The 25,326-nt window shown below is 43.1% G+C and overlaps 5 protein-coding genes across 5 annotated transcripts; 1 reads left to right on the top strand and 4 right to left on the bottom strand.

Annotated features, from left to right (window-relative positions):
• Positions 1–546: 546 nt before the first annotated feature.
• On the bottom strand, positions 547–3,371 carry marchf5l (membrane-associated ring finger (C3HC4) 5, like). The gene is made up of 7 exons (XM_087790897.1): positions 3,270–3,371; positions 2,743–2,826; positions 2,458–2,660; positions 2,178–2,308; positions 1,940–2,105; positions 1,706–1,863; positions 547–951 (listed from the first exon to the last, which is right to left on the bottom strand). Exons 2-7 carry the CDS (start codon positions 2,769–2,771, stop codon positions 796–798), a joined length of 843 nt encoding a protein of 280 aa, XP_087647023.1. The 5' UTR covers positions 2,772–2,826; positions 3,270–3,371; the 3' UTR covers positions 547–795.
• A 500-nt stretch (positions 3,372–3,871) lies between these two features.
• Positions 3,872–11,819, top strand: actr1b (actin related protein 1B). The gene is made up of 11 exons (XM_087790896.1): positions 3,872–4,047; positions 6,012–6,076; positions 6,176–6,251; positions 7,933–8,058; positions 8,124–8,248; positions 9,623–9,839; positions 9,907–9,999; positions 10,071–10,245; positions 10,690–10,751; positions 10,823–10,863; positions 11,143–11,819. Exons 1-11 carry the CDS (start codon positions 4,000–4,002, stop codon positions 11,243–11,245), a joined length of 1,131 nt encoding a protein of 376 aa, XP_087647022.1. The 5' UTR covers positions 3,872–3,999; the 3' UTR covers positions 11,246–11,819.
• A 985-nt stretch (positions 11,820–12,804) lies between these two features.
• npy8ar (neuropeptide Y receptor Y8a) lies at positions 12,805–18,174 on the bottom strand. Its single transcript, XM_087790895.1, has 7 exons — positions 18,080–18,174; positions 17,845–17,965; positions 17,624–17,664; positions 14,696–15,074; positions 14,376–14,617; positions 14,162–14,308; positions 12,805–14,045 (listed from the first exon to the last, which is right to left on the bottom strand). Exons 4-7 carry the CDS (start codon positions 14,999–15,001, stop codon positions 13,565–13,567), a joined length of 1,176 nt encoding a protein of 391 aa, XP_087647021.1. The 5' UTR covers positions 15,002–15,074; positions 17,624–17,664; positions 17,845–17,965; positions 18,080–18,174; the 3' UTR covers positions 12,805–13,564.
• A 628-nt stretch (positions 18,175–18,802) lies between these two features.
• On the bottom strand, positions 18,803–22,301 carry LOC148079361 (cytochrome c oxidase subunit 5B, mitochondrial-like). The gene is made up of 4 exons (XM_087790894.1): positions 22,156–22,301; positions 20,621–20,691; positions 20,439–20,538; positions 18,803–19,045 (listed from the first exon to the last, which is right to left on the bottom strand). The coding sequence occupies exons 1-4, from the start codon at positions 22,250–22,252 to the stop codon at positions 18,933–18,935; spliced, it is 381 nt and encodes a 126-aa protein (XP_087647020.1). The 5' UTR covers positions 22,253–22,301; the 3' UTR covers positions 18,803–18,932.
• A 678-nt stretch (positions 22,302–22,979) lies between these two features.
• LOC148079360 (cytochrome c oxidase subunit 5B, mitochondrial-like) lies at positions 22,980–25,282 on the bottom strand. Its single transcript, XM_087790893.1, has 4 exons — positions 25,143–25,282; positions 23,818–23,888; positions 23,644–23,743; positions 22,980–23,223 (listed from the first exon to the last, which is right to left on the bottom strand). Exons 1-4 carry the CDS (start codon positions 25,237–25,239, stop codon positions 23,111–23,113), a joined length of 381 nt encoding a protein of 126 aa, XP_087647019.1. The 5' UTR covers positions 25,240–25,282; the 3' UTR covers positions 22,980–23,110.
• Between the last annotated feature and the right edge of the window lie 44 nt (positions 25,283–25,326).

Below are 25,326 nucleotides of genomic sequence, written 5' to 3'. Positions count from 1 at the left end.
AAAATATATACTAAAAAGATCAAGATAACACCGAGAAAAACACAGGTGTCCCAGAAAATCAGGGAAAAGCCTGCACGAATAAAAAAGTCTTAAGATGTTTCTTGAATGAGTCAGTAGATCATCAAACACAGAGGAAGATCATTCCAAAGCTTAGGAGCAACAGCCTGGAAGGATTTCTCTCCTCTGGTCCTGAACCGTGTTCAGGAACCATCAGTACATTCTGAATGCGTGGATGCCGAATCAACACAGAAGATTCCAAGTGGAACACAGAGACAGAAAATCATAACATGCGCTTCTCATTTGGTAAGGGAGGAATCAAGAGTTTGATTAAAAATATAACTTAAGTGGTAATACCAGGGTGTAAAACTGGACTCTGAGATTTCAACCTAAAGTCTACTCAGGGTCTTAAGCTTGATATCAGAGATGAGAAAACTTTTTCTTTAGAATAATCCATTTTGTTTGCTATAAACACGAAAGAAAATAACTTCTAGAAATGTAAAAAGTGGCATAAACACAGTTGTGTATCCAGCCTGGAGATGCTTCATGTAGGTTTTAGTCTTTTTATTGCAACACATCATCAGCAGCTTCACTCGTGGAGTCGATTTCAAAATAATCGTCGGGAAGATTGTCAAAGTGCATCAAAGAGCATCAAATATCTAAAAATATACTTTTTAATTTCACTTCCATCACTAAACGTAGAAAAATAAACTCCTCATTGTCGTTGCCATGACAACAGCAGTTAGTCTGTGATGACATGATTGTCCATCTTTCCCTCCTTCCTTCCCAACCATCCGCTCACTCGTTCCCGCTGTCCTCCGTGTCGTCCCCTCCGTCCGTGTGGACGTTTGTCTCAGGATAGTTGAGAATCTTTCTTTCGGTCTGAGAGACGCACTGCTGCTGTTTGAAGTAGATCTTCATCGCTCCCTTCAGAAACACGAATGTGACGCCCCCCTGAGGAGAGAGAAAAACACTGCATTCTGCATCTGCCGATTTTTTTTAAATTTGGTTTCAGGATCATGTGAAATGTCATTATTGGAGCCACTACATGTTCAGAAGCAACGATAATAAATATGATTTATTTAGGACTTGAATTTCAAGTATCTTTGGGTCTTATTTTCCAGTGAGGGAAAAATACAAGGGTGAGATCAACAGGTGGACCAATGTAACCTCCTCAGTCATCAGGTCTCTGATGGTGGTGTAAAAAGAGCTGAGCCAAAAGCTCTCAATACTACTACGTTACCTACTCTCATTTAAGGTCACCAAATTTGTGACCCAAAGAACAAGATCGTGGAAACAAGCGACACTCTTAGAGATGGGGTGAGGAGCTCAGTCATTTAGGAGAGACTCAAATTAGATCCACTCCTCGTCCACATGGAGGGAAGCCAGGGTGGCCCAGGCGACTGGACGCCTCACTCAGCAGGTGATCCAGGCATTTGCAACTTGGTGGTTAATTATAAAAATTGAAAAAATGAAAAAGAACACCTTATCAAAAAAATTATGTTTAAATACAAAATAATAATATGGAAGTCACTAGGAAAGAAAGCATGTTTTCTCAATTCATTTCTGGCCTCTTGTGTGTCCAGGATGGGTCAGAAGATCAACCATTTTAACCAGGTCTGAATAGGTGACTTTCAGTAAAATATTTAAAAATGAATACATTTATTCCTAATAAATTAAGATTTTATTGACACAGATCAGAACTTACCAGGATGGTTCGCTGCAGGTCAGAGGTCACATGACTGAACAGCAGACGACCCACCAGACTGGCCACTGATGGAAAGATGAGGGCGCCACATAGAGTTCTGGGCACGGACAGATGGTCTCCCGCTGACGGGACCTCCGCTGGCAACCGTGGATGGTGACCTGGAAGACAAAGCGTTGGTGCTCTACGATTGTGTGGTACTTCTGTGCAGGTGTGTGTTCACAAGTGTTGTGTTACCCTTCTTGCGCCTCAGCGTGTGTCTCTGCCACAGTCTGATGATGTAATCTTCCCAGCGGATCATCTTTCCCAGGACCAGCATCACTGGGATGGTGGGCAGCGCCATCAGCAGGAAGAGCGGGTCGGCGCGCTCCATCACGTGCAGACCCTTCTTGTGACCCACCACCTGCGTGCACACACACACAGACACACATTAGGACCTGCACGAGTTGTTTGCCAGTTGTGACTCTTGGCTCACCTGCATGACAGTCACGGCGCCGTACGTCACCGCTGACCAGTACATCGTCCCCACCACCACTCCTACAGCAGTGAAGGGACTGACCCAGGACAAGGCCCGGTCCACCTGCTGCAGGAAGAACACCACCGGACCTGTAGGAGCACAGGCATACCGGATTTAAACTCAGAAGAAAAGGCTCTCATCAAACGGAACTTCACGTTTATTCATTCAAGTGTGAAACTTTCTCTGTAAAGACTTCACTCATTCATCCTCACTGACAGAAGTGCGGTTCTGGACTTGCCCATTTTGGGGAAGATGATAAGATACTCGGTGCCACACTGAGGACAGCTGACCGGGCCGCCCCCATTTCCCTTCTGCTTCTCATCGAGCCAACGCTGCAGACATGCCTGGTGGATCCACTTGGTGCATCCTCTACATCTGCAGGGACTGACCCACTCCGCCGCCCGGTCGTCCCCGTCCGTAGAGAAACACACCCAGCAGTGCCTGCTCACACACACACAAACACAGAGAGAGAGTCATGTGACCATAAGGTAATGGACTTTGTCAGGCTAACAACAATTCTTACTTCTCCTGCTGCTCCTCAGAACCAGACATGACGGTCTGAACCCAACACTTGCAGTTCTAAATGTTAGAATGACGTCATCAATCCCTGATGGAAAACATTTAAAAAAAAAAGGTCAAAGATACCTTTCAATTGAACAATAGTCTTCAAACATTGGTATTAAAGAACTAGACACATATACTCGCCTGAAGGGTTTCACAGCGAAAATAGAAGTAACTTGATTCTAATTTTAACCTCGCCAGTCATCATCAGGTTCTGTTTACAATATTAAACTACATTACTCATGCTGTCAGCTAATGGCGGATACATATAAACACGTGCTTCTGGAAGTGGGAAAACAACATTTGAATCAAAGGCATTAATAAAACAAAAGTTACATTATCACCTGTTCAATCTATGTTATGACCTGTAAGCTAATAGCTAGTTAGCCGACGCTATTTTTAGATTCAAACAAACATCGTTGTTTCGTCCAGGGTCGTCTCACATGGATTATCAATATTATCTTCGTATTGTATATAATTAAACAGTACCTGCTGTTGTCTTGTAGGCGTTAATTCATTTTAAAGAACTTTTGTTTTCTTGAAAACGTTTGCCGTGGTCCAGAACAGCTAAGCCCCGCCCACTCCGTCCAGCAACATTTCTATTGGTTTAAAGCGAAGACACTGGAGGTGCATTCATGACATAAACGCTTTCCAGGAAATACTTGTCGCGATTTTGTATTTGACATGTTGACAAAACAACATTGTTTGTGTCTTAAAATGCGACATAAGAGCAACCAAGTCTCAATTCATACATTATTATTATTATTATTAAAGCTGTCGCTATTATTGTTTAATTATAAAACTAATGATCAAATGCGTTAGTTTTCTGCCTATTTAATTTCTATGGTTTATTTCATAGAAAAAAAAGCTGAAATAAACAATTTGGATATTTATCTTTCATCAGCTTCCACGTTGTCGTTGACAGCGACAACACAAGCGCTTCCTTAGCGCTACACGATTGGCTGCCGTTTCTATCAGTCACCAGATACCCTCAATCCCATTGGCTGGTTCCCTTGTCCGTCGGGGTCGCGGTCTCGGGATGCGGTTGTTGTTGTGCCGGACGGGGCGGGGCTTCAGCACAGAGAGGAGCGGCGGCGACGTCGAGCGGCGGAAAGTGCAGACACACACCGGGGCGTCTATTTTTACATGCTGAGCACACTCACCGGCGAGCAAAGCGGCCAGAGATCCTCACAGACACCTCCACAACTGCCACTTCGTCATGGAATCCTATGACATCTTAGCCAATCAGCCGGTGGTGATCGATAATGTGAGTATGATGATGTCACGGATCCACACCCTAACCGAGGCCGCTGCTGCCTGTTAGCCGCCTAGCTCCGTGCAGCGGCGACACCACTTTTATTCGGGGTTACGGCTCGTATCGAAAGCAGAACATCACCCGGCAGACTCCGACACAGTCGCTTTTGTCTCCCGGTTCACCGGGTCGGTGTTTAGGGAGCGATAGCAGCAGTTCGATCCCGGTGAAGCCTGTAGCTAACCGTCGGGTCAGGATGCTAGCTGCTCTGTGGTGCTGGAGCCTCCATCATTACGCAGCTTCTCACAAGTTTCATCCCTGAAAGTGACTTTATATGCTGTCGATACATTTTCTTGGGCTCTTATGGACGTGTATGTTATATAGCACTTGACTAGCGGGCGTTATGGTCTGAAGTCGGAACAATATAAACACGTCGCTCTGTCATGTGACCTCTCAGACGTTTACATCCCCCTTGTTGCAAATATATTATAAATAACCTTAACTTTAGTGTTTAGTTAAACTGTCCAGAACACATGAGAGCTAGTGTGACACAGTAGATGTGTGTGTCAGTAGCTGCTCCTTCTGACTGAAATGCACTATTATCCTTTTGTTCTAATAATAATAATAATAATGCAACAACTCGTGCAAGTGTCTTCCGACTACAAGACTAGAAGCTTCTTGTTGAGAAATCTAGAATATATCTAAACAAGGTGTCTAAAAAGTTTATGTTGCTGATGATTTTCAACCTGTGCATCGCACCAAACCTGTTTCTGGTGTTTGAAATGTTTGAATCAGATCTTCATCACAGTCAGTCAGAATGATGGATTTTGATCCACCATACAGCTTCATCTGCTGCAAATCAAAATATAATAGTATCTGGTCAGTATAAATGAAAGAGCTGAACCATAATGCAGATCTGTCTATGCTGAGTATTTCTCAAGAAGCATTAAACTAGTTCATGTTATCACCTGGTTCCAGTTTTGAATTTTCCAACCTAGAAAAATTAACTTTTTCAGATCTTGCAGGCAACTGTGACCGAGTTCACTCAACCCATTTGTTGGGCAAGCAAAGAAAACAACATATACGCATAAGAATTACAGCTTTATTCATCACACTCCAGCATGTTTACAGTCTGACATCTTTTCCGTCTTTGGATTTGAACAGCTATACAACTGGTCTTGCAACCCAGCAATTGTTTGAGGGCTAAAAGATCACTGTAGAAAGATTCAGGGAATCCTTTATTTTCCATTGAACCCTCTTCATTTTATTTTAGTTTCTGACGGCTAGTATCCACTTGTACAAGAGAGAGTCTTGTACTTCGTTAATTGAGCTTCTGTGTTCTGTGTAGTCAAAGATGACATTTATAAATAACTATCAGCTAATGCTTTAATAAGGATACTTGATTCTTCTGACACTTTAAGAGTTTCTGATGTTTATTAACGACACAATTATAAATCTAAAAGCATGGTAAAATGTCTGAAAGGCTAGAGTGAATATATACTTGTCTGTGAATGTGGATTGAGTTGGATGTGAGTTTCTGAATGCTGGCCTGAAGCAGAGTCTTATGATCGCCACGTTTTCCTCCAACAGACTTGATATTTCAGTTTTGTTCTTGTCTTCTGAGTGGTTGTACTGTGTGACGTGTCCTCTCTGGCACTTCTCCAGGTCCAGCATAGAACTAGGAAGAATCATTTGGTCCGGTTCATTAGGATGTCTGATGAATGTACTCCTCTGTTGAAGTTAAACTCTTTAAGTGTTTTGGCTGAACCAACAGCAGATTCTGACAGTTTTGCTTATAGACATAGTTTATTCATCTTTATCTTGTAGAAATGATTTTCTCTTCGGTAATTGCTCTGGATCCGTCCATCATTCTAAGCAATGCTTGGAAGTCCAGACAAGAGACATTGTACCATAAACATCTTTTTTGATGAATGTGCGTGACCACGTACAGACTAATTGGAGTTCTTCTCTCTTCTCAGGGGTCGGGGGTTATCAAGGCCGGCTTTGCTGGAGACCAGATCCCCAAATACTGTTTCCCCAACTAGTAAGTTTTCCTGCAGAACTTCTCCTGGAGAACCTCTTGTCTTATGCATGTTCTTCGACCAGGGAATCATTTTTAAAACACTCTATTGTTGTATTCCAGTGTGGGACGTCCCAAACATGTGCGGGTGATGGCAGGAGCGCTGGAAGGAGACATGTTTATTGGACCTAAGGCCGAGGTAAACGCACATGTGCACCAGAACACAGCTGATCAGAATTTTTTACATTTGCTCTTTATTCTGACAGAATTCTTATAAATAATAATATTAAAAATGTATAACAATTAAACAAAAAGAGCATTTACTGATCAAACCCTGATAACTTTTGTCCTGTTAATTGAGTTTTTTGTTGATTTAAAAAAAAAAAAAAAACGTAAAAAATCTCAGAATCAAACTGGGGGGCAATTTATTATCCATGTCAATTGTAAAATACAACATTTTTAAATGTCACTCAAGATCTTTATAGGTCGAATAAAAACAGCACATGGTCTACTTGTCGATAACTCCTAATACTGAAAACGTTTTTCCCGTTGGTCATTGAAGAAGTTCATAGCTTCTTCAATGAGAAACCTTTGACCCCTGCTCGTTTCTCTTCATTAAACCTGGCCCCCGTTCACAAAAGTTTGAACACAACTGGCAGAGTGATTCATCAGCAGAATCCCCGAAACATTTTGTATGTCGTGCGTCAGTGGAAACGACTCTGATGGTCAAGAAAAGCATTTTTGTTTGAATATTTGGTTGATAGATGTAGATACAGAGATCTCTGTTTAGTTTAGAATACAATAACTTAAAAGACTTTAATTTACTCACCTTAACTTGTGTGATCATCATGCCAGAACAAAATGGAAAATATTAATCGAAATCAGTCCGCAAGATATTAATTAATTTTATTTTATTCCTTATTTTATTTTTAATCATGTGCATCACTAACATACCAATAGTAGCGATGCACTAATAAACGTTAAAATTGTCTCTTGCAAGAAGAATTGATTCAAATCATGTATAATTATTCATGTGTTTATAATATAATCATGTATATATTATACAAGAAGGAGGTCAAGTATAACGACTAAAAAAAGTATTTAACAATCATGTATCAAGAGTATATGATGAAAGGAGTGCATATTGTACTGTAGCAGCGCCGCCTTAAGGGCTGGAAAGGTCAAATATTTCTTTGGGATAAAAATCCACATGATGTCATGTATTCAAGTCAAATAATTATAGTGACTTTTACTGTGAATTTAAACTGTTTTTAGATCATAAAAATACATGCTATAGTTGAAGCTCTACAAGTTGAATCATGGTTGGAAACACTTCATAGTAACGTCATAGAATCTGATATGATTCTATTTTCATCAACAACAGGACGTAACAGACTCAAGATGGTGAACACTGCAGTATAGCAACAAGAAAATGTTTATAGATGTCAAATACAAGGGTTTATTTGTCATCAAACAATTACTGGATGACTAATGAACTGTGGTTCCTCTGATGTCACCGTGACAGAGACATTTGAACCTTCGAGTTGAGTAAGTTATAGTGGCTCGTGTGACTATCCACAAGTCTGATGACAATCACATATTAGGTGCACCGTTGTTGACCTTCTCTGCCCTCGTCTTCAGACTCCTAACTGCTCATCAGTGCCACTGCCTAATGGTTCTGTTGGATATTGCTGTGGAATGTTCTGTAGATAAAAATAAAGCCGTTCAGAACTCACGCTCCTGTGGTCGCCTGGCCTGCCGGGAAAGCTGCTGGAACTTTCACATGATCCAGAGACTGAAGCATCTTTGTCCCGCTGTTCTGTGACTTGAAACGTTTGCTCTCGGCTGCAGACGGTTGACATGTTGTGTGTGTGGTCCAGGAGCACCGGGGTCTGCTGTCTGTCAGGTACCCCATGGAACACGGCATCGTCAACGACTGGAACGACATGGAGCGGATCTGGCAGTACGTCTACTCCAAAGAGCAGCTGCAGACCTTCTCGGAGGAGGTGAGCTCTTCCCTCTGTGGTCCACCTGATCCTCGGTTCTGCTCTAAACCCCTATGTCTCTACAGCATCCGGTCCTCCTGACAGAAGCTCCCCTCAACCCCAGCAAGAACAGGGAGAAGGCTGCCGAGGTTTTCTTCGAGACCTTCAACGTGCCGGCACTCTTCATCTCCATGCAGGCCGTGCTCAGCTTGTAGGTTCTTCTGACTCTCCTTTAGGGTACCGACGAGTTTATGGACTTATCTGAGCGTTCACTTCCTGGACGGAGTTCACATGTTAATAAGTAGTTGAGTCTGAAAACGTTCTGTGGAAGATGATAGTCATAGCAATAGTAATAGTCGACTGGTGGATGAAGATTCTTTTTATTCTTCTTCCTTCATGTTTGTTTCAGGGTCGACAAAATACCATCACTAAAGTGACAAAGTTGTATAGATGTAGTTAAAGTGTAAAGAGTTATTAGTTTCATGTTTATTTCAATTTAACCAGATCCACATATTTTCCATTGAATTTACAAAACATCACAAGTATTTATTTCCGCCGTTTATTTTCAGCATTTATTGAAGCCAAATATTTGAGCCAAGTTTTTCTTTTTCTTAGATGTAGATCCATTTGTTCTTCCCTCTTACTTATGTTTGAAGTCTTTAATGTTATTACCTGCTTTTGAAAAACACTCAGTTAGTCAAGATTGTTCCCTTGTTGTATATTATTTGTCGTCTTCTGTATTTCTCTTCATCAGAAGTCAGTTTGAGTAACTATTGAAGATGTTTTTGTAACCGTCTATTTCTGACGATCTTTGATGCATCTTCGCTGCTGCTGTTTCTGGTTTAGTTCGTTCAACTTCCTGTGATTCAATTCATGAATTAATGTTTACACTTCAGCCCCTGAGACTTTTCGTCTGTTAGTAAATGTGCTTTTCTTTCGCTGAGTGAACAGTAATGTCTACATGGTTATGTTTTACAAAAAGTTATTGATCCATAAAAACTTCTGGGGGAAAATGTGTTTGTTTTAACCATATGAAGTATTGCCTTATACTTCATATGGTTATTTACTGTCAAGAAACTGGCGATACGATACATATAACTATACATGGGGATTGGTACGATATTTGGGATACTGTAGTAACCAGGATATATTTGTAGTATTGTCGAGTTCAGACTCTGGTGTTGCAGAATTTACAGACCACATGACTCTTGACTTAGACTTGGACAAGTCTTTACTGCTTTCATTTGTTTTTGAAACCAAAATATGTCCAAACATCAGCTTTAAAAGCTGCTGGAGTCGACTGTATCCTCTTGTCCTCAGTTGTCGCCGGCATTGCGCAGGATTTTACTGACCGAACCGTATTTTATTGCAACAAAGAATGCAAAATTGTCAATTGTAAGTGATACATTTAAGAATTTACAATAATACAGTATTGTAAAAAAGATATACACAACATCGGGTGTATTGATATTTTCTCAAACTCCTATGCTTGAGTATGAAGGTGTTTAGTTGACAAGGTTTCCTTTAGTTTGGTTGTTGCATTCATGAGTCTTGTGTTCTGATGTTGACTTTCATTTTGTTCCAGGTATGCGACGGGTCGGACCACGGGTGTGGTGCTGGACTCTGGAGACGGAGTGACCCACGTAGTTCCCATCTACGAGGGCTTCGCCATCCCTCACTCCATCATGCGCGTGGACATCGCCGGGCGAGACGTGTCGCGGTACCTTCGTCTGCTGCTGCGTAAGGAGGGTTACAACTTCAACACCTCGGCAGAGTTCGAGGTCGTCCGCACCGTCAAAGAGGTACCAGGAGACCACCGTGGGCCGGGTCAAGCACCATGATGTCCCTAACCTGTGTGTGTGTGTCCAGAGGGCCTGCTACCTGTCCCTCAACCCTCAGAAAGACGAGACTCTGGAGACGGAGAAGGCTCAGTATGTCCTCCCTGACGGAAGCACTCTGAACGTGAGCGTCCACTTTCTCTGCCGTCCCTCTGACCTCCGACCTCTACGACGAGTCTTTCTTGTTATCCGCAGATTGGACCGGCCCGGTTCAGAGCTCCCGAGCTGCTTTTCAGACCCGACCTGATCGGAGACGAGAGCTCGGGCATCCACGAGGTTCTGGCCTACGCCATCCAGAAGTCTGACATGGACCTGAGGCGCACGCTCTTCTCCACCATCGTGTTGTGTGGCGGCTCCACCCTCATCAAAGGTCCGTCCACGTCTGCAGGGTTCTGTGTTGGGGGTCATAGGAATGTGAAGCAGGTTTAACATTGGGACCTGCTCAAGCTCTGTGGCATCTTTCAGGCTATTTACCGTAACTTCTTTCATTTGTTTTTGAAACCAAAATATGTCCAAACATCGGCTATAAAAGCTGCTGGAGTTTACTGTATCCTCTCGTCCTTAGTCATAATGGGAGATTCTCAAAACCTTCAATTAGCACAAAGGTGTCTATCTTCCTCCATTTCCGTTTTAATGCTAATGTTTATAAGCTAACGCTACTTCCATACAGTCTTACTTGTGGGTGTGTTACAGCGCCCCACACAGGCCTGCCATGTGAACTACATCGACCAACTCACTTGTGTTGACAGAGGCCTTCACTTTTTAGTGAGACTGACATGGGGTCAAAGGTTAATATTGCGCTCTGACCCGGCAGGTTTCGGCGAGAGACTACTGACTGAAGTAAAAAAGCTGGCGCCTAAAGACGTGAAGATCAAGGTAACTTCCTGTCCAGCCTCCTCACTTCCTGTTTCACTCGGGATGTTAATTCTCGCTGCTTCTGTGCTCAGATCTCGGCTCCTCAGGAGAGACTCTACTCCACGTGGATCGGGTGAGAATCAAGAACTCATGCTCACATGACTATTACATCACATGATCTGACATTTGACATCTGGTGTGACTGAAACTTTTAGTGTGTATTTAAAGACAATCTTGTCCTCAATTGATTTAATACAGTCAAGCTAAATGAAGACGTTGTAAAAATACCCCAAAACACAATAGTTTCTGTGAAAGAAAATGTTAAAAATGAGTGTCGAAGATTCAACTCTTATCTTCGACTCCGAACCAAACACAAAAGTTGAATTCATCTAATACAAGCGTCTCCCCACAGTGGCTCCATCCTTGCGTCGTTGGACACCTTTAAGAAGATGTGGGTGTCTAAGCGGGAATATGAAGAAGACAGAGCTCGTGCCATCCACAGGAAGACCTTCTAATCCTCCCCGGGACTGCCCCTTGACCCCCCAAACCCCCCTCCCTTTGTCAGAGACTCCACCCCCCCACTGCCCCCGCCTGCTCCTGACCACCTTCTGAGTGGGCCGGTGGGGGTCGTCGCTTCGTTCAGTGGACTCTCACCACAAGGGGGCGCTGCTCTCCAACTTAGTCATGTTGCAGCAACCGTGTGTGGACGATTTCATGACATGTCAACAAACATGATTGTTTTTGTTTGTTTTTGCTACTGTTGAAAATTTCCATTCCAACATTAGGTTTTATTTAACGACCTTCGCCAACAACGCGCTTCTAGTAACCGATATTTACTGTAACCACACACACACTATCGCTGACGCCGTCACCTCCGCTGAGAAAGGTGTTCTGTATTTAAATCCCAGAATTTTTTGGTGGAAGTAAAAAGGTTTGGGGGTCACATGACTGCGTCAGCCGCCGCCACAGCGCCTCCGAGCGTTGACGTCACCATCCCAGTGGAAAAAAAACGACCAACGCTGTCTGTCGTCACTTTGGATGAAAAGTTTTTATGTAAACAGCAGCAGAATTAAAGTTATGTGTTGAAAAGTTTGTGTTTCCTGCTCATTTATCAAGTTTAGCAATTAAGTCAAGTTGTAGTTCCACTCATGACCACCAGGTGTCAGACAATAGCCTCATGGGGATCTGAATAAAATCTTAATATTAAGTCTCATAATTTAAAACGTAATGAATATAATCTTTTACACATGCATGTTTATTTATTAACGTGAACAAAAATCCTACGATTTAAGAGTAAATCTAAAGCAGTGTTTTTATTTTTATAAATAAAGTGAGGATACACCGGGAAGTGACTTCACACCAACAAACGGGTTTCTGAATTTCTTTTTTTAGCTTTGTTGCCATGGTTACTTGGCCCTCTCACACAGTCTGGCAGCAGGTTGTGTTTTTCCAAGTTATTTTAAAGGACTTGAGAAACATACATGGTTACCATGACAACTCCTCCTCACTTGAAAGCAGGATGTCTGGAGAGAAAATTCAGTTCCTGTGACCTCATGAAACATTGGTGACCAGCTGAAGCCGTCAGCAGTTCATCGGGCGATTGATCTGTTTTCAGGCTGATGAGTCACAAGCATCTGAACCTCAGTGATGTGGAGATTCAAGCACATCCACCTTTGATGAGATCTAAACCATAGGTATTACATACTCAGTAAAGGAGATTTCTATTTTTGTTAACTGTAATTGTAGCTGAAATGTACGTAGACAACCCCCATGAAATGTAAACATGTCCAATTTTACATGAAGATAGCATGTAGAATTCTAGTCGGTGAAGGTTTTAGGGAGGATGGCAAGAGAAGGGGGACGGAAGACCTCCATGAAAATTCCAATATTTCTAATTATGATGAGATTCAAAACATTGAAATGAAATGACAGCGTAAGGGGCATTAAAAAAATATTTGCTAAAACATATATTGGATGTAAAAACAATATTAAGCTGTTACTTAAATGTATTCTTAATGTTTTATTTCTTTCAGCCAATATATTTAGTTTCAATGCCAATTTAATCTGTCACCTCACTAAGTGTGAATGAGCCACCATGTTGAAGTGTGGCTTCTCAAAAATAGAAGTGTGATTGTTTTCTTATGAAATCATAATTGTTTGCAAAAAAGTGGAGTATGTACAGCAGAATGTTACTTTTCATGTGTCTGACCTTTATTTTAAGATACAAACACAATGCACATGTGATTCTATCTCGTTTTTTGTTTGTTTTTTTAGTCTCTACAAATGAGAGGAAAATAATCAGTATAATATAATCCAATTTTTTTTTATAAATCAAATGAAGTGTCTTAAAAAACACAAAATACTTTTTACTTTTTACGCCTAAGCTTTGATCCAAAACTTGTCATCTACAGTCGCACCATGTGATCAGTTACCATCACAACACGTTACCATGCTAATGCTATCAGCTAACATAGCTAAAGATGCTAGTTTTCCGGTTTACAGGCATTAAACAGAACTTTCAACACGATATGTTTCTTCCTCTTTTGACTCTGTAGTTCCAATGACAACTCGTGCTAAGCTAAGCTAACGCTGAGTCAGGACCTCCACTTCTGCGAGGACCCCAACTCAAGTTTGTGTTGGGTTTTCAGGAGTCACTGACTAGAGAGGTTGCTGGTTCAATCCCTGTTGTGGTCATGTGGAGCTGCTAACTGAACTGGAGGTTTAGAGGTCACAAAGTGTGTCAGGGCAGAGCAACTCCGCTAGTCTGGCGAGTCATGATTCTCACTGGACCTCCATGTCCGGTGTTAGAACCTCTACGCTGGATCTGGTCCAGCTTACACTGTGGGTTCACTCCTACGAGAATGTAAGGTCGACTGTTCTATCCCCGCCGTCTGGTTGACCTCGGCTGGTAAAGCCAGGCTGATCTGGAGTTGAGGTGACGGCAGCCTGTGGAAGGACGTGACCTTGGTGGTGCCGTCGCTGCCCACCACGGACATGGGAACGCTCTCGTAACTGTCCGGCGCCCGCTCGCGCCGCTGGCAGCGCTGCAGCGTGGACTTGAACTCCCTCTGGAAGTTGCTGTTGAGGAACCCGTAGACCACGGGGTTGACGCAGGTGGACGCCATGGCGGTCAGGTGGCACGCGGAGAAGACGGCGTCGTGCCGGCAGTCGGGGAGGACCTGGTGGTGCCAGTCGAAGATGGTGTTGAAGACGTTCAGGGGCAGCCAGCAGAGGGCGAACGCCACCACGATGACCAGCAGCATGGCGTTGATGCGCTGGGCGCCGCGGGTCCTTCGACTGCTCTCCAGGATGTCCCTGGAAAGAAGACCGGCGAGGTCAAACTATGAGGAAACGAAAATGCCATCAGGGGTGTAAGAAAAAGACAGATTGTCAAGGGTTCCTAGGTTATCTGGGTGACGGAGGAAAACCACCTTCGGCGCCGCAGCCGCAGGAAGATTCTCAGGTAGCAGAGCAGCACCAGCAGCAGGGGGAGGCAGTACTGGAACAGCAGCAGAGACGTGGTGTAAACCAGCCTCTGCTTGTTGGACGGCCACAGCTCCATGCAGATCACATGATCCCTGCAGAGAAGGGCGGCCCCGAGATATAGACATTCTGAGTCGTGGGCCCGTGGACGGTCGTGCTCACCTGAAGGGTCCGGCGGCCAGGCTGGTGTTCTGGAAGGGGTCGTCGGTCAGGATGTTGAAGGACAGGAAAGGGAGTGAGATGAAACCGGCCACCAGCCAGGTGAGTCCCACCGCCAGGTAGGAGTGTCCGGTGGCGGGCGACCAGCCGGTGGGGTGAAGGATCAGCTGGTGGCGCTCCAGAGCGATCAGGACGAGCGAGAAGACGGACACGGTCACGGACGTGCACTGGACGAACGGCGTCACCTGCAGGCAACAGGAAAAATGAATTGAACTTTCTGTTGGGTGTGTTGCTGTGATGTCATCATCTCAGCGCCCTCTGACCTTACACAGCACCTCCCCGAGCACCCAGCGGTCCATCAGGGTGTAGACCACGGTGACCGGCAGACACACGAGGCACATGAGGATGTCGGAGCACGACAGGTTGGCGATCAGGATGTCGGTGACGTTGCGTAGCTCCTGCTGCCGGGCCACGATGAACACCAGGCCGGCATTTCCCAGCAGCCCCAAGAAGATGACCACGCTGTAGGCCGCGATCAGGAAGGTCGTGGCACCGACCAGGGGAGAACACAGAGGGGGGTCCGTCCAGCCGGAGGCGCCCCAGACCTCCGGGGGAGTGACGTTTGACATGAGGTACCGAGCGATCGCACGGCAGGAGGTCTGACTCGGATGAGTTCCTTCACTGCTGATGAAGGTCCTGAGACTGTGACAGAGCAAGACTGAGTCACCGAGAGCTGAGATGAATCTTCACAATGACAAACGTATTTAATGTGCCTGGAAATATCTTCATCACTCAGACCACCAATCATTAAAGTTAGTTTCAACTACATTAGCTTCAGCAACAGTACTTTTAGCTACATTAAATTCAACTACATTAGCTTTAGCTTCATTAAATTCATTTACATTAGCTGTAGCTACATGGCATTCAGCTATGCTAACTTGAACTACATTAGCTTTCGCTACATTACATTTATATATGCTAGGTTCATTCAATTTATCACATATTATATTTAGCTATGCTAGCTTCAGCTAAATTACATCCATCTATGCTAGCTTCAGCTACATTAGCGTTATCAAAATTACATTGATCTATGCAAACCTCTGCTAAATTATCTTGAGTTGGACATTAGCTTTAGCTACATTTAATTTAACGATAATAGCTTAATCTCCGTTTAGTTCATCTATGCTGACTTGGGCTACATTTGCTTTAGTTAACATTAATCTATACTAACTTTAGCTAAATTACTTTTAGATACATTACGTTCATAAATGCTAACTTTGGCTACATTACGTTCATCTATGCTAACTTCGGCTACATTAGTTTTAGATACATTACCTTCATCTATGCGAACTTTGCCTACATTACGTTCATCTATGCTAACTTTGCTTACATTATGTTCATCTATGCTAGCTTTGGCTACATTAGCTTTGGCTACATTACGTTCATCTATGCTAACTTCGGCTGCATTAGCTTTAGATACATTACATTCATCTATGCTAACTTTGCCTACATTAAGTTCATCTATGCTAACTTCGGCTACATTATCTTTAGCTACATTACGTTCATCTATGCTTACTTTGGTTACATTACGTTCACCCATGCTAACTTTGGCTACATTAGCTTTAGCTACATTACATTAATCTATGATAACTTTGGCTACATTATGTTCATCTATGCTAACTTTGGCTACATTAGCTTTGGCGACATTACGTTCATCTATGATGACTTTGGCTACATTATGTTAATCTATGCTATCTTTGGCTACATTAGCTTTAGCAATATTACTGACTTTAGCTAAATTAGCATTAGCTACATTACAGTCATCTATGCTACCTTTGACTACATTACGTGCATCTATGCTAACTTTTGCTACATTACGTTCATCTATGCTAATTTGGGCTTCATCAGCTTTAGCAATGTTACGTTCATCTGTGCCAATTTTAGCTAGATTAGCTTTAGCAAATGACATGATCTATGCTAACATCAGCTTAATAACATTTTGCTAAGTCAGCCACTACTACAACAGCTACATCAGCTTCAACAACACTAACATGTATTAAACATGACACAAAAATGAAAAAACGCAATTTTTGTTTGGTAGATTATTTCTATGTTGTAAAAATACATCTAAGAACTGATTCTTATATCATTTGAAAGCCTATTTATTCCTCTTTGTGCAGGACATGCATTCATCAGGTGAGCAGCAGAGCCAAGTATCCGACCTCAACTTTTCTTTGACATTAGATTCCGCTGACTGAGCCTCAGCTGCGTCCAAAACAGTTGTTCTTCCCAGAGTGACATTCCTGGGTGGAACATGCAAATGAGCTGTAATTTTAGCATCTGGAGGTGGAATGTTAAGGAGATCACAACAGGATGACACGTCTTCTTCCATTTCCACTGAAGATTCACTCGGATGCAACCGTGGACCAGATGAGACGGGCAGATACAGGTCAGAACGTGACTAAGTGGACCTGCTCGTGGATGTCACACCCATGTGGACATAGAGGTCATTGTGTCAGGTGAGCTGGACCCCGGCAGAAACCCTGGACCAGGGTCTCCTTCTCCTCTTGTCTCCATGGCGACAGGACAGCCGTGGCTGTTGGTCACTGATGACGCCTCCATCTGTTGCCGCCTCTCACCAGCTGGTGTCATGTTCGGCTCGGCTGGTTTGGACCACGAGGAACACCTGCAGGTCCTCATGAGACTAGGCGAGGTCTAAGGAGGAGCTGCATCAGAGCCAACCCTCTGAGGCAGGTCCAGGTCTGGAATAGTCTTGGTCAAATTCATAGTTTTTTGATCAAGCCTGAAAGCGACTTTTGAAACGCACTGGGATTTGAACCGTCAACCTTCTGTGTCAACGTCAAACAGAAGTGACTAGCGCCCCCTGAAGGATGTGACCGTCACGATAGGACCGGTTGTTGACATCTTGTCACTTTCCAGTCTTCGAAAGCCCGAAGAAGAAAAACATTCATGAAAATAAAAAAAGTTGTAGCACTTAATATAAATGGGAAGAAGTCAATTTTCATTTCACTTCAGTTAATAAACTGACGTTTGTAAAATAAAAAAACAGGAAAACTGACTGCTGGGGAAAATAATATGACAGCTATTATAAAAAAGAATAACAGTTATGTGATATAGTTTTTAAATAAGTATCAGTAACTACCACAATTGGATTAAAACGCATAAATAATGGAAAAATTGAAATATAGAAAATAAATAAAATGTTCAATGAAAAAATATATGTTAAATACCTTCGACGTAAGATTGCGTTGTGTTCAATGTTTTTTCTGAACTGTGAAAAAAAAAGATGACAGAAAAACGAATTCAAAGCCAGAAAGAAGGGTCGAGATAAAGGAAGATGAAAGGTAAGATTTCAAATTAGAGTTTAAATTACGCTAGAACATCTGTAAGTTCACCACAGAGGAAATATCGTTTGGTCGATCATCCTCAGCATAACAGAAATCTCTCTCACGTTCACTCGTTCATCTGGACCTCCTCGTCTGTCGTTGTTGTGGTGGTTCCGTTCCGCGGTGTAGACAGAACCGGCTTCAGATCCACGCGGAAGATTGACACGAGTGACGAAGATGAAGATGCTGCCGAAAAACATCTGGATATCAGAGGAACCGCTTCTACCAGCCGAGTCGGAACCAGCTGTCAATCACCACCTCAGCCCGAGCATGTGGTCAGAAGTTCCCGCCAGCACTCACCTGGATTCGTCCGTTTGGCGCCAGTATCAGCGCGTCCACCTCCGGCGGGAAAACGAGCGACTGAGCCCACCGAGCGAGGATTAACGAGAACACACGAAGAGTCGCACCTGCCGATCGAAGACGCAGTCGAGTTAGTGCGTGTCGTTTGGCGAGACCGCGTCACGTGACCCGCTGATCGATCGCTTAATTGAACCGGACTAGAGTAGCTTTTGTACTGATCTCCTCTGGGTACTCAGATGTCCTCCCATAGTGTACCAACAGACTGGAAGACTGGGGTGTGGGGTTAAATACTCCCTCTCACCCCGAGTTGTTCTGACCTGCAGCAAATTGATTCTGAAACTTTTATCTCAGAACAGCGCCCCCTGCTGCTGAATCCCCACTGACACCCCGAAATGAACCTCCAGTCTATGATTGACAGGCTGGTGAAGGGTAGGAGGCCCCTGAGGGGCTCCGCAAATCAGACCTGCTGAGCTCTCATCCCATAATAGTCATCCTCCACGGTGACTGCAACACAGTTCTGCCGTCACTCACACTCATCGCCATGGTGACCCCATCAGTGGTCACTAGAAGGATCTAGAGTCTGGACTGGACCAGGCCACCACAGAAGCACTTGAGCAAACACTGAGGTTGCGGGTGAGACCGCCAGGCGTAATCAGGGTGTTGGAGTACCAAGAGTAGAAGAGTGCTGACCTTGACTTGAGAGTCAACTTGAACACAGACACGTGAGGATCAAAGATTAATTTATTGATTTACTAATAAAATTGAACGGGAAGTCACATGAATCCACGTCAACCAATCAGTTCGCACGCTGACGAGTCATCCAGTTGCAGTGTGATAGACCAGGAGGGCGGGGTTAGTGGGGTACGGCGTGGGGGACCAGCAGGTAGTGGTCGCCGCAGGAGGGGCAGCGCTGGGCTTCACCCTCATGGAGCCAGAACCAGATCACAGTTGTGTTGTCCTCCTCACCTGCAGGGGGCGCAACAACACGTTACAGGCCAGTCACATAACTGTCAGCAACAACACGGTGACTACAGTCTTGGTGCTGAAAAAAATAAAATAAAAACCACGGTCGCAATACAGCATCACATTCTGATTCACAATCATAATATTGGTTAAAAAAATACATCACAATGAGATTCCCCAAAACAGTGATCAGGTTTAGAATTAAGATTACATTTCTAAGTCTTTAGTCTCAAATATGTGGGTATTTTGAATTTAAATCAGAGCAACTTCTTTTCACAGGTTTACATCGTTCATTCACTCAGAAGTGGCAAGTTTCCCGGAGATGGATGCGTTGGTGGCGTTTTTAAACCCATTACATAATTTTTTCTCAAGATGTTTTGGACGTAAACGTTAGCAATACATGATACGTGCCAGCGTGCCCCCCAGTAAAGAGACACTGCCATCTAGCGACCATGACTGGACTCTGCAGCAATATTGATTTAAACTTCTGTATGCAACTGCATCCTATCCAGGGTTTTAAACAGATTGTATCATGGGGTGTGTCCCAAATCGCGCACTTCCCCTTAATATTTTGACTGCACAAGTAAGGTAAGGTAAAAAAATTTTTTTTTATTGATCCCTCAGGAGGTCTCCTTCGTGAAATTGTTTAAAATTTTCAATTGTTCACTTTCACTTCACTTCACTTCACTTCACTTTCAATTGTTTGAAAGTGCACCCTAATAAGCAGTGTGTGAAAATGTAGTGCTCAAATTTCCAGAAAATTGAGTAAATAAAACTGAATAACTTGTTTCAAATGGCGAAAAGCTCCGTCAAGTGTCTGCGATGAGGTTCCAACGGCCGGTTGCAATCAACGTTAAAAAGTAGTAGAAGAAGAAACCGTCGAGTCATTTCCTGTAAGTGTGTAGTGACAGTGTTTGATTTGAGACAGAACTTCACCGTTGGAATTTGAGCACTGCACAAGTAAGTGCACGATTTTTGACAATGCTAAGCTTTTTTAATGATTGAGCTTTTAAACGAACAAATTGACTGCACTATGTAGCAAACATAAAACATTCACATGAACAAAAAAAAACATTTGACTATTGGAACATGGATTGGATATATTGCTTCTGTCATCAAACATAAATCAGACACTTTCCACACCTATACCTTGCATTTATTCCTTCATTCCTCCTTCCTTCATTATCCATGACATGCTTAGCTTTTGATAAAAGATAAACATTTTAATCTAAAAACCTCATGATCAGAAGAGTGCTTGGAAAGTCAAGAAAAAAAAGGTTAAATCAAAGAAATATATAAAAATAACACCATCAATGCGGAAATAAATCAGTTTCTAGAATCGACAGCAAAAGTCAGAGAGAAACTCCCTGGACTCGCTGGGACAGCAGACACTCACACACACAGCCCACGATCCTCTTGTTGGTAACTGAGGGCACCAGGTGAGGCTCCTCTTTGGTCCCGGCATAGGATATGGGCTTATGCAAGCTGTAGGGATCCTGAACAAAAACACAGGTCACATCAATTTATTCTCAGGTCATGTGACGGCAGGAAGAAGATTGACAGCTGGGCTGCTCTCACCTTTCCTTCTTTGGACGCCTCCATGATGATCCTCTCCAGCCCAGTCGCCTGCTGCTCGTCAGTGGGGATCCCTGTCAGAGACGCACCAACATCATCACCTGAACGTCAGCTACCCTAACTTAGAACATCCGCTAGGCTAACTTAGCGCTAGCGTGAGGTTTCATGTGAATCAAGAGAAAAAGATACAGCTGTGTAGGAGTTTAAAACTGGGTGAGGAACAAACTGCTACCAAGCTGAGGTTGTTTTCATGTTCATACGCCATGGCAAGACTGAGCAAAGGAACAAGACACAAGGTAGTTCTACTGCATCAGCAAGGTTTTTCCCAGCAAGGTTTCAAAGCAGACTGAGGTTTCAAGATGTGCTGTTCAAGTTCTTTTGAAGAAGCACAAAGAAACAGGCAACGTTGAGGATCATAGACGCAGTGGAATCTGAAGATGTCCAGCCGTGCCATCACCTCAGAACTGGCAGAAACCAGTGGGACCCACAGGTACACCCATCTACTGTCGGAGAAGTCTGTCCAGAAGTGTCTTCATGGAAGATTTGCAGCCAAAAAGCCATTCATCCGACATGGAAACAAGGCCAAGCGGCTCAACTCTGCACAAAAGCATAGGAACTAAGATGCAGAAAAATTGCAGCAGGTGCTCTGGACTGATGTATCAAAATTTGAAATATTTCATATTTCATCTGGTTTACCACGGAAAGAACTAGGCAATATTAACCAGTAAGAAGTAACATACTTCGGGGACTTCTCTTCTGAATTGACCTTTAACTAAAGCAAACCCCAACATACTACCTTACTACACTCATCGTAACAGTCCAGAACGCCATTCAGAAGGAAATAAACTAAATTAAGAGCATTGAATCAGCTGCACCTGCTTTGTAATCCGTTATTTCACAGTTACACTATGTTGCCGTTTAAAAATGCATGTTTGTAATTCATTTATATTTGTCATCATTCATTATTTTGAGCCATATTTATTGATTATTTAAAAACATCTTTGTATTTTTAGCCAGGTGATAGGTTTAGATCATTTAAAATGCCAGGTTTAGGACGCCAAACAACATTAGAATGTAGAATTTTAGGGAAATTCAAAGTTAAAAACATTTTAGCTGTGTTTCATACACTGTCGAAGATGACAGGTTTAAGATTCTTTCAATCATCTCAGAAAATGTAGACTACTATCCCACAAAATATCATGACATATGAACGTAGACTTTTGGAGAAGTTAACCATTTATGAATCGTATTTTACCCATCTTCCATCGTCACGTGACATGTCAGAGACGGTTGTAAAAAGATAATAAAGAACGGAAGCGGAAACGTCGAGGTCAGAAACACAACTTTGACATGTGACGTGTTTAGCTTCAGCTGCTGTCAAGCTAGCTCCACTGAAGCTCTAAACAACATACAAATAAAAGTATTGTCTCCATTTTACCACAGTTTTCACTCTTTAAACAGGCGGAAGGGAAACTTTGTCGCCATGTTCTTCTCTAAGGTTCCACTCGAACCCAAAGTTCCGAGGTCAATGTACTCACCTCCAGCCGCCATGCTGCGGGTCAGAACCGACACTGGTGCGGCCCGACATGTCGCAGCGGCTCTCACGGCGGATCTCAGCAGTAACCTTGCAGCCATTTCTCCTTCCTGTGCGAGACTTCTGTCCTCTCTTCTTCGCTTATTAGTAGTCGAGGCGAGGGCACGCACACTACGGTCAAGAGCGCAGCGCCCTCTGCTGGTCGCTTCATTAATTACAGCGAGAATAGCTGCACCATCAGCTGGTGTTAATGGTAGATTTTGTACCGATATCATCCAGGTACAGTGGATTCTCCCAGAGTTCACAAACAGACTTGATGAACGGGGTAAGGGATCCAATGCTCCCCCTCAGCCCAAGCAGGGTGGGACGATCTCTAGGGGCCTTACAGATGCAAAACATGGCAGGGAATAAGTGCAGTTGCACTTTGGGTATGTTAGCAGAAAAGGGCTCTCCTTCTAGATCTTCCAGAGATGAACTGATAAAACTTTCATCTTAAAAATAGCACCCCCTGCTACTGCATCTCCACTGACACCCCAAAATGAACCTCCACAGAGTACATGATTGACAGGCTAGATGAGGCACCTGAAGCACTCCACACATCAGACCTGCTGAGAAGTGAAATCCCATAACAGTCGTCCTCCACGGAGACTTCAACAAAGCTGTCACTCAAACTCATCGCTATGGTGACCGCCTCAGTGGTCGAGAGCAGAAGGTTCTAGAGGAGTCTGCAACTTTTACCACCCAGATTGCTATTCAGACCAGGTTCCTACAGTAGTGAAAAAAATGCGAGTCACAGAAACCTTTTGTTTTTTAAACTCAATACCACACTTGAGGATTAAAGATTAATTTATTGGTTTACTAATAAAATTGAACAGAAAGTCACATTAATCCACATCAACCAATCAGTTCGCAGGCTGACGAGTCATCCAGCTGCAGTATGATGGACCAGGTGGGCGGGTTTAGTGGGGTACGGCGTGGGGGACCAGCAGGTAGTGGTCGCCGCAGGAGGGGCAGCGCTGGGCTTCACCCTCGTGGAGCCAGAACCAGATCACAGTCGTGTTGTCCTCTTCACCTGCAGGGGGCGCCACAACACGTTACAGGCCAGCATAAATCATAACGTCAGACTTTGATACATTAATGTTTTGAATGACAACACCCGATCATTTAGTGCTGCACTGTGGCGACTGTCATTAGACGACAAAATACATCTGATTGAAAATTGTGTTACAAAAAGGACTAAGGATTAAAAAAATATATGGAAGCTCATTCATTTGGAAATAAACTTTTTAAATGTAATTTAAATAAATTACAAATTGATTATTCAAATAAATACTTTTCAGTAAAAAAAACAAAAACATTTAAAATGTTTAATTCAACCATTCAATATTTAGACGGCTCTGATATACTTCCGATATAAAAGTAATACGATCATGAGGAAATAAATCAGTTTCTAATAATGACAGCAACACTCGCTGGGACAGCAGACACTCACACACGCAGCCCACGATCCTCTTGTTGGTAACTGAGGGCACCAGGTGAGGCTCCTCTTTGGTCCCAGCGTAGGATTTGGGCTTATGCAAGCTGTAGGGATCCTGAACAAAAACACAGGTCACATCAATTTATCCTCAGGTCATGTGACGGCAGGAGGAAGCTGGGCTGCTCTCACCTTTCCTTCTTTGGACGCCTCCATGATGACCCTCTCCAGCCCAGTCGCCTGCTGCTCGTCAGTGGGGATCCCTGTCAGAGACGCACAAACAGCTGATCAGCTGATAGTGTTGCAGCAATGAGCGTCTAGAGAACCCAACAGTTGGTCTAATAGAGACTCCAACTACCAAGGATAGGCACAATTAACTGATCACGTATGAATTTGTTAATACAATTGGATCACAGGAAATATGGCTGATCTAATGTTGGCACGGTGATCTAATGGGCTGTGACTTATTAAAAAATAAAAACCCTACAGTAGATGGAGGCAAATACCTTTTTGCTTTTAAGTACAAAATTCATTGATGGAGCTAAAACTTTTTCCTTTTTTTTTTTGTTGTACTTTATATTTTGTGATTAGTTAAAGACTGGAGATCCACATGCTTACATACGAGTAGTTGTTTGCACTCTTCATTTGTGTTACATTTATAATAATATTGTCCATTCCAGGTGTGTTGTGTAGTGCTTTTTACGTTTTTTAGTTTTACAGTCCAAAAGTTAAATAAATATTTTTTGTTTCAAATCTATGCATCAATCCTTTCAGCTTTGCAAACTGGATCACAATATTGAAGAAAGAAAAAAAAAAAATCAATTAAATCACAATTAGATTTTCGCCCAAAAACTAGCACTAACTCAGTTACATTGTTTTTGGCAAATCTGTAATTTTCTCTCCTTTTAATGGTCACTTTTGAATTTTAATCTGTCAATATGAAAAACGTAACTCTATTTACCCTATAAAGACCAGAAGTTGTGATTTTTGCATAGTTTAAAAGAACTAAACAACAACAATATGTGCGTCAAGGGATCGACAATAGTCTTGATACACAGCGTATGTTACTTATGACACACCACAAGTAAATAATGGTCATACGTTATAAAAACACCAGGGTTTGCATCTTTCTGAACATGTCCTTTGCTCAGCCAAGGAGGTGGTGCGTTCATAATATATTAGATTCATTTAGATATCATCCCGGGTGACAAAAAAAACTAAATATACGTTCGATAAAAACGTTTGTTTGGTTATATTTACAACACCCTGGTCCACCCTAGTGCTACAGTCCTCGAGCATGGCATGAAATACGTCACTTTTTAAACGCAATTAATGCAAAAAAAATGTATATACGAACTAGATAAAAAAAAAATACATTATCCATCTGACATTAACTTTATTATAATCACAATTATCGCTATATTTCGGTGGAGCACTCGAAGGTGTCTTTCGTCACCTTGGCGCGAGGTTCCACTCGAACCTGAGGTTCCGTGGTCGGTGTCGGTAAATGTACTCACCTCCAGCCGCCATGCTGCGGGTCAGAACCGACACTGGTGCGGCCCGACATGTCGTCGCGGCTCTCACGGCGGATCTAAGCAGTAACCTTGCAGCCATTTCTCCTTGTTTAGCAAGTCTGTCGCAGCTAATGACGCGACCGCTCTTCTTCGTTTATAACAAGTGCACGCACACGCAGCGCCCTCT

The sequence above is a fragment of the Callionymus lyra genome, chromosome 5 (assembly GCF_982586985.1).
Source record: "Callionymus lyra chromosome 5, fCalLyr1.hap1.1, whole genome shotgun sequence".
Classification (NCBI taxonomy): domain Eukaryota; kingdom Metazoa; phylum Chordata; class Actinopteri; order Syngnathiformes; family Callionymidae; genus Callionymus; species Callionymus lyra.
Note: the sequence above shows the minus strand (reverse complement) of the source record. Positions and strands in the feature narration are given on the sequence as shown.